At 38.1% G+C, this 9,139-nt stretch overlaps 1 protein-coding gene across 1 annotated transcript; it reads right to left on the reverse strand.

Annotated features, from left to right (window-relative positions):
- Nucleotides 1-65: 65 nt before the first annotated feature.
- LOC105627512 (aminomethyltransferase, mitochondrial) lies at nt 66-2,166 on the reverse strand. Its single transcript, XM_012208792.1, has 5 exons — nt 1,875-2,166; nt 1,281-1,621; nt 892-1,211; nt 583-665; nt 66-403 (listed from the first exon to the last, which is right to left on the reverse strand). Exons 1-5 carry the CDS (start codon nt 2,164-2,166, stop codon nt 66-68), a joined length of 1,374 nt encoding a protein of 457 aa, XP_012064182.1.
- Between the last annotated feature and the right edge of the window lie 6,973 nt (nt 2,167-9,139).

Here is a 9,139-nt window from a genome sequence, read left to right on the forward strand (position 1 = left end):
TCACTGTCAATTAATTATTGCGCAATATTGCCTAAAATCAGTCAATTTTAGTTGTGAAATCAGTATCACTTTGCAGTGTAATACTTCGTTTTCACAAAGGGCATTCTTGTTACGGTACCCTTATACGTTTTCCCTCGAACTTCGACCAATATTCCGCCACCATATTGCGCTAAATCCGGTGGCATATATCCCATAGCGATCGGCCGACCCAAGGTCGGACTTGGTCCACCGGAAGTGACGCTGCCCACTCGCTCACCTTCCGGCGTTAATATGGGCGCGCCTTCCCTGGCAGGTGGTCCTTGACCCAATAAGAGCCCAACACGTTTCTTCGTCGTGCCTGTCTTGATCTGCGAAAGTATTCGCTGTGCGCCTGGAAAGTTCGCCTCTACCCTTCGTCGTTTCGCTATGAGAAAGAAAGAAGATCGATATTTTGTAAAACTGCGATAATTCGCGTTTCGCGTGATAAAGTTAGAGAAGATTAAATAGGAGCAATGGAACTTCGTCGCTATTTAAAAGTGTTTAAAAGCGTTTAAAAGAGTAATTATCTTCAGATTCATGATTTTTATGAGACCATAGTATTACCGACTAGCCATGTAAGGGCAGCTTCAATTGGTGTGGTATTCTCGTTGATATCGTGACCGTACAGACAAAGTCCAGCCTCCAATCTGCGAAAATAATTAGAAAAAAATATTAACAATTATAATTTATTATTATTTTTATTATATTTTATTATAAACATATTAATAGTTCCATTTTATTACAGTTATTATACTTTGATATTACTTGTTACTTACTTAAATCTTTTTAAATCATTTACACATATTGACATTATTGATTGCACACTCAAAGAGTATTGTTTTAAGATATAAGATCCGTTTTCCACTAATTTACCTTAGGCTATCTCTGGCGCCTAAACCGGCCAGCTTCACGTCAGGAATCTCTAAAATCCTTTCGACTAGATTAATCGCGTCATTCGCAGGTACCGAGATTTCAAATCCGTCCTCTCCGGTGTATCCACATCGCGAGATTCTAATGCGACTGCCTGATATTTCAGTTTTGACACTATTCATAAATTTTAGGCTTCGAAGATCGATCTTTACCAATGATTGGAGGACCATTTCCGCTGTAGGACCTTGAAGAGCTATGAGCCCTTGCTCCAGGGGATCCAAAAAATCAATATACACGTCTTTACCAACCTTTTTGAAATCATCCTGAAAGCAGAAGAGCTTATTTTCATTATATATTGCCTACCAAAATAGGGAGCGTGTAAAAATTTTTACTTGACGCTCCAAAAGAAGTCGACTATCTTCCTCCCGTCTTCCTGCGTTAGATATGACAAAGTATTTGTCTTCATCGTCTTTGGTGATAATGAGATCGTCTAAAATTCCACCCTTATCGTTGGTGAAGACTGTTAAAGTCGCGGCACCTCTGCTTAAATTTTTGAGGTCACACGTGGTTAGCGATTCCAAATATTCTCCGGCGTCTTTACCAGAAACGCACGTCTGCAGCATGTGACCAACATCAAAGAGCGATGCTAACGATCTGGTGTGCAGATGAGACACTGCGATCGCCTCTCGATACTGTACCGACAGTAACCATCCGGCAAAATTGACGATTTTGCCTAAACATTTAGAATAATTTATTTATAAATTCGCATGAAATGAGATAAGTTTCTCACTTGTTACATATTTTCTGCGTTACACTTCTTAAAAATTGCAGTACTAAATAAAAATTAAGAAACGCATTTCGGAAAACTGAAAAGTTATCTTATGATATTTATTTATTCGCAAGCATTTCTGCGATATAATTTGACATAGATTGATAGTACATTTAATTTAATATTGATAACTGAATCAGAGAGATTTGCAACTTGCCTTGCTTTTCCACATGAAGATCATAAAGACAGGTCTTGCGAGCTTCTTTGATAACCGACGTTGATGACAGCCGACGATTTTCCCGGCGTGTCGTTTCGACAGCTGCATGAGGTATCGTGGAATCGATCAAACAATTCGAACGCGACGTCGAACTACCACTAACAATAAGTCTCTCCTTGACCCTCGATAACGTAGCAACGCTGCAAATGTCACGTATGCCTCCCAAAGCATTTAGACATTTCTCGAGATTGTCGCAGACGATGAATTTATCGCGAACGACGAAACGAAGCATGATGCTCCTTTCTTAATGCTTTGTCATTCACTAACTTGAATAACACCGCGTAACTCAATGGTAAGCTGCTCTGTTAAGACTGTGATGACCCCGCGTGATATTTACTATCAGACTCGGATGTAGCTTCGAAGCTTAAACATTCAAGCGTTTGAACGTTTTTAATAAGAAGATAATCTTATCACCATGTAATATATCATGTCTTTCTAAAAAATTTAATTACTCAAGTCGTTTATAGTAGTATCATTAATTTGTTAGAAAAAGTTTTAAAATCGATGTTAGATATTATTTTCTACTACTTATATGAACTCTTGTGATATAAATTAATCTTTTTTTTTTATTTTGTAAAATTTTGGACGTTATAAAATAATAAAATGTTTGTAAAATAATAAAATGAAAGAAAGCAATGAGAAAAGTTTATTCTGTAATGTGTTTTCTGGAAAAACATTATGCAAAATTGATGAAGTAAGCCGTGTCTGCAAGTGTTTAACTACTCGATATCGTTATATGTTATAAATTACCACATTTCTGTTTACTCTTCTTGTTATCAGTTGGCAGTTAATTTTATTTCTATACGTAAAACGGGTCAACATGATACAAACTACAATCATGTAACTACAATCATAAATAAAACTATTAATGATTATGGGAAATTATTGTAGGTAATCACGAGACTTGGAATGCTTATTAAATTTTTATTGTACCACGTAATAATAATAATAATAATAATATTAATAATAATAATAATCATGATCATCATCGCAATAATAAATTGTGATAATAATGACAATAAGAAATGGTAGTAATAATAGTAATAATCATTTATCGTCGTAATAATAATAGTTCCGTAATAATAATAATAATAATAATAATAATAATGATACTTCATCATCGTCGGTAATAATCCAATGACAAATGTCAATATTTATATAGCGTGTCGAACGGAGAAACGATCTTAAAAAACGAAGATAGTATCAATGTTCGTTCGTACATTTTGTTTTTTTAGCTTCCGCCGTTTTTTATCTTCTCGCTCGCTCTCTTTAGGATCTCTTCTACCTCTCGCTCTCGCATCTTCCACACGCGCATTCTCACTCGACTTCGCTTCCTCTTTTATTTAATCTTTTTTTTTTCGCTTTTAATCTCCCCTTTTCTCTCACACACACGCACACTTTCTCCCTCTGTCTCGCGTCTTACACAATTGATGCAAAATGTCCCTACACAGTCCGACGAATGTGTGTGTGTGTACGTTTTCCCGGTTATTCTCTTTAAATCAATCCTCACGATCGCATTTTGCTCGACGCTTTCCTCATTTTTTTTCCACCATTCCTCCTCGAAATTCGCTAGATTTCTTTTTTTTCTTTTTAAATCCTTGCACGTGTTGACACATTCACTCACACTGGTAAATCGGTTTGGTAGTGGAGGGACCGGGGGAAGGACGGGTTGGTTGTGTGAGGAGGGGAAAGGGGGGGATGTTCGGTGGTAGTGGAGTAAGGGTGAGGGTGAAAAAACGGGATATATCCGCGGGATTTGTACCGCACATGAGGATATGCTGTAATCAGGCAGATGATTACAGGGGAGGGGCTTGGGAAATTGCAATACTGATGAGAAGAACAGATACGTTGCGGTGAAAAAAAATAAGGCGTTAACGACGTCTCGGATCCGTCGATCGATGACAATTTTGTTTTTTTTTTTCTCTCTTTTGATCGCTCTGTGATATTTAACCGAACGGATTATTCGTGAGAAACTCATTCTCGATCGAGGGATGCAGACGTCGCGATACCATGAGCGTCGGAAAATCTAACAACGATCTACGATCGCGAGGGAAGAAACTGAAACTGTGATAGTGCGATCTGTGCGCTACAGAGAAAGTATAATAACTATATGTTGCCTCGTGTTTCTACGCGATTTTTGTTTCCGCTGTTCCAACTGAATTTCTATTGTTTTTTTTTTTTCTTATTAAACCTGTAATTTTTGCTTGTTTCGATCTGTAACTATTGCTGTCCGAGCTACTTTTGCCTCCTGTCTCCTCTCCTCCTCACCGTTCGAGTTCCTCTAGCGCGTCGATCTGCCGGCAAAAAATTTTCCCAAATCTGGGCCCGTCCAGCATTGGGATCGGACCCGAGGCACTCGTTCTGGTTGTCCGAAAGTCGCTCGATCGCGTATCATTCCGGCAGGATCGTCGCGCTGAAGAACACGTTCGCACGTCTCGTACGCGTTGCGTGTGTTGGTTCATGTATGTACGTACATACGAACATACATACATACATACATACATATATGTATATTTTTATATATAGATATATATTCGGCTATTTGTTTTCTTTTGGTCCTGGTACAAAGGAAACGAGAATCACTCTCTTTGTCTCTCTCTCTTTTTTTTTTTTTATATCTTTCGGAAGAAAAATTTCGCGATTTCGAAAAATGGAAAAAAGTCACCCGTTTCGTGCAAATTTTGAAAGATCTCGAAAATTCACGTTCTCAAAAAACTTTTTGCTTTTGCGTTTCATTCGGCCGTGACTTGATTTTTCTATTGATTTTTTTACTTGGAGGGGAGGGGGACTCTGTTTTGTTGCCTGTCGACATGCAATGTGCAATCACCATCGAGAAATCTCTCTCTCTCTCTCTCTCTCTCTCTCTCTCTCTCACACACACATACGTACACGTTCTTTCTCTCTTTCTTTCATACTGTTTTGCGCGCTTTCTCTCACTTACACTCCCTATATGTATACCTCGAGTTCGATAATTTCGTCTAAAATTCCATTTTCGCCTTAACTATACACAATAATCATAATATATAATAATCATAATAATCACGATTCGAATACATCATCGATCATTTTTCCGAATATAGATACAATAATTTCTTATTTTTCATCATCTTTCTATCGCTTTACTCTCTCGCGCGCTCTCTTTCACACTCTCTCCCTCTCTTTCTCTCTCTTGCAATTACATCTTGCAATAATAATCGTTTAGATCGTCGTATATCTATACATATACATATACATATACATATATATATATAATTTATAAAATGAAAATAGGTACAATTTTGGACGCTTTTCTTCGTCGAAAAAACGCTCCGAAAATTTTATTTTCGCTTAATAATGCCCATCGGTTGCGATTCTAGTCCACTTGGTAGTAAAATTTTGTTTATTCTCTTATCTCTCACATGCATTTATATCCCATTTTCGCTTACTTAATTTCTTTCTCTCCCTCTATGTATATGTCATTCATTCTCTCATTCTCTCGATTTGTTTTTCTTACCAGCAAACACACTGATCGATGCATTTTTTTTTCCATTCACTCAACTTATCTCCCAACGTTTCAGTCGCAGGCAAACTCTTGCTCTCTCATTCACAAAATTGCAGCGATAGTCGCCCTCGCGATATATATCTGCCTTTCCGCCGCTAATTTCTAAAAAAGACCTTAAATTTAGGCTGGCCGATCGCGTGCTTCCGGAATCGACGAGCTTCCGTTTGCGCTTACGAAGGAACGAATTTCACAATCGGGAGCATTTTTCACATGATTACCGCGTATTTACAATTTAACTGCGGATCAAATTCCTTCATTCGTCTCCCGTCGTAACGATCCGAGCCGTTAATTATGAATATCGTAGTCGCGTGAAAGGTCGTCCAGCCGGAAGTCGTGAGGCACGAAGAATTTATTCTCGCTTATAAACTTCTTTTCCTTTCGCTTATCATCGATCTACACGCCCGCGAATCGGCTTCGCGATCTTCGTCGAAATGATCTCCGTAATTCGAGTCTCTTTATTAGACGTAGTTCCTCAAATATCTTGCCCTATATAAATGTGATTTCTTTTATCGCCGTAAAAGACTTTGTATCTCACAGATAAAATTTCATTTCATGTATTATAATTTTTTCAAAGAATTTGGAATTTTGTGAGAAAATTTTTGCGCGAAGATCACTTTCACCAAGCGCCAAGCCGACCCGCTCCGCAGACATTAACATCTAACAATCTTAATTCTCGATTGTAAGCCTAAAGGATGTTTCAAGGATCGGATCTTTTCCCATCCTCGATCTCGCGTTTATTACAACTTTTTCTTGCGATTCATCGATCGTGCAGTGTTCAATGGCGTCTATGCGCGAGCGCGCATCGCGGTGCGCATAGACGCGTGCGTTTTTATTGGATTTATTACTTACAATCTAATTACACATCGAAAGTAATGTCGCAGTAATGCTCCAACGTGGAGTCCATTGTATTTTGATATGTTCGAGAGAATCGCGATGTCTCGTCGAGGCCTTTTCTCGCGCTGTGTCATGCATCGAACGCGTTAAAATTTGAGAAAATTTCCTTTGAAAAAATATTTGTTTAGTCGAAATGGTTATTCTATTCTGTCGAAAGTATTGTTTTTCGATTGCTAGAGAAGACCTCGACGAAGCGTCGTATACTTTTTTCTAACAAATTTTGCGCCGTAAAATCAAGCACATCTTTCGAGCGTCCTAAATATGGAGCGTGATAATATGATTGATCGACAAGAATTGAGCATGTTTCTCGGCTAAAGAGAGTAATAACGAAGGGCGAACTGGACTGGGGAATAAATCGGATTGGTATCTCACATTTCGTGCGGGCATAAGAATAATTGCTTTTCGAACTACCAAAAGAGTTGGTGCTCGAGATTCTTTTCTCACAATCCTGTTCACCCATCGTCGCTATGCCTGGAAAGATAATTGACGGTCGACTGATCGACCAAAAAGATTGATTCCAGTAGCTATCGATACACGCTAGTTTTGAATTCTCATCGAACACTGCCCACATACGCGAGACGGAATCAAGTCGTCGCGTACGTGGTAGGGAAAAGACTAGATATTTTTTTTCCGAATTTCGAATTTTCCTTCCACGCGTGCCCGGAGCTCCTTCCATCACACAGAAGCACCCTTTCGTTTCATCGACGTATTATCATTATCATCATCATCATCAACAACAACAAAAAGAACGTTCCTAGAGATACGCATCCGTTTGTAATGCGTTTTCGTGCAAAAAGGCTCTCGCGATTTCACAATTTGGATCTCGCTCTTCCACCGTTAGTCGCAATCATCGACCATTCTCGTCATCTCGTAGATATTAATCTTCACATCGTAATCATCAATGAGACATCCTACACAATGCGGAACTTGCTCGTAACCGAAAGAGATTGGTATGAATATAATTGTATGACATGCTTCCTCCTTACTCTCTATCTCTTTCTCCTTCTCACTACATAGTATTTGTGCTTTAAGATAACTTTTTTTTATTTCCGTACTTTTTTTTCGCGCGTCGATTATTTCCGAAATTCGAAATTGTATGTACGTAGCTCGCGACATTGGTGCTTTGAGGATCCCATAGCTTCTCTAATTGCAACCAGAACGCGATCAGAACAATCAGCAGAAGAAACTGTTCTTCTTACTTTGACATTCTTTGTTGCGTTCTGATTCCTTTAGCTCGTCATCGCACCTTTCGGACATTAATCCTCCATCGAAACATCTCAAATCGCGCACACCGCTCTCCGTCTCGATCGATTAACTCCGTGTTTGTTCTCGCTGCACATTAATTTTCGAACGATCAAGATATAACAATTACGATTAGTTTCTCAACAATATATCATTTTATATCATCGCATGAAATGTATGATGGAATGAATGAAAACTGTGTGCAAATAGGTGAAAATCTTTTTTTTGTACCATGTAACACTTTCGAGAGATCCTAATTTCGAATTAATTCTAAATCTAAATTTTATTAATTAGTGAAAGGAGATGATTAATGAGATTAATGTGACAGCGCGCTAACTAAACGAAGCGCGTTCGAGACAGAGAGGGCAATCGAAATAGTTATTTCGCCAATCGACAATAAAGGACGCATCAAGTCGATAGCGATAACTAATAATAGTGGTAATAGTATAACTAATAGCATTAACTGATAATAACTAATAGCGTTAACTAATAACGAATATTGCCGGATGTACGAACGCCGGTTGTTTATTATCGAGATCAATATAACATTAATTTCGCTTTGAATCACATATATATTTTTGTATACTTAGAAATATTCCGAAGTATCGAATTTGTTTGAATGTATCCAAAATTCCGATACATCGAGCGATAAGAGGGAAGATTTTCTAAGAGCATCCTCCATGCTTGCAAGTTAAGCGTTCGTACGCCCGGTATTCCATCGACAAGGTATAATAGTAGGTAACGATAAAATTTAATAAATGCACGTGTCCTAAACTCCATGTGACAATCGTCAGCGTATTTTAAAGATTCGACATGTTATCCTGCCTCTCTCTCAGGCAAAAGAAGCCGTCGTCGATCGCGCACGCGCGAGGAACGAGCATATACGAAAGATGAATTACAAAATAAAAAAAAAGGATGTGAAGAAGGGAACTAATCACGGTCGAATTGACACAAAGAGAACTAGACATGTATCACATCGATTTACCTAATGTACCATACGCGAACGAGGACAGAACAGTTTACAACACGGATTCTAATACATACAATGTTGATAATATAATAATAATAATATTGTTATAATAATAACATATAATATATAACATAATATAATAATAATAATAATAATAATAATAGTAGCGACGTACTAATATTTCCTAGCGACAGCGGTAGCAGTGTAATAATAGGAGTGATGGTGGTGTTGGCACTATATGCTATTATGTAATAGTTGTGGCAGGCTAAATCTGCATGAATGTATGCGTCTAAGGCATGAGAGGAAAAAAAGGAAGATCGTAACAAAAATAAGAATGGGTTGACTTAAATTTAACATGACCTAGGTCTCGGCGGACTGTGAATTTTTTTACAAATCAAGGATATATTTTATACTCAATCTATATGAATAGTAACTAAAGAACCGTAGTTTTGTATACCATTGTGTATGCGTGCGTGCGTGTGTGTGTGTGTGTGTGTGTGTGTGTGCATGTGTGTGTGTGTGTGTGTGTGTGCTGTGTGTGTGTGTGTGTGTGTGTGT

The sequence above is a fragment of the Atta cephalotes genome, assembly GCF_000143395.1.
Source record: "Atta cephalotes unplaced genomic scaffold scaffold00009, whole genome shotgun sequence".
Classification (NCBI taxonomy): domain Eukaryota; kingdom Metazoa; phylum Arthropoda; class Insecta; order Hymenoptera; family Formicidae; genus Atta; species Atta cephalotes.

Coding starts and splice junctions, on each gene's coding strand:
- LOC105627512 (XM_012208792.1), bottom strand. CDS start 2,166: ATGCTTCGTTTCGTCGTTCGCGATAAATTCATCGTCTGCGACAATCTC. Junction 1,212..1,280: donor GACTTCTTTTGGAGCGTCAA/GTAAAAATTTTT, acceptor TTCTGCTTTCAG/GATGATTTCAAAAAGGTTGG. Junction 404..582: donor TGCCCTTACATGGCTAGTCG/GTAATACTATGG, acceptor TCTTTCTCATAG/CGAAACGACGAAGGGTAGAG.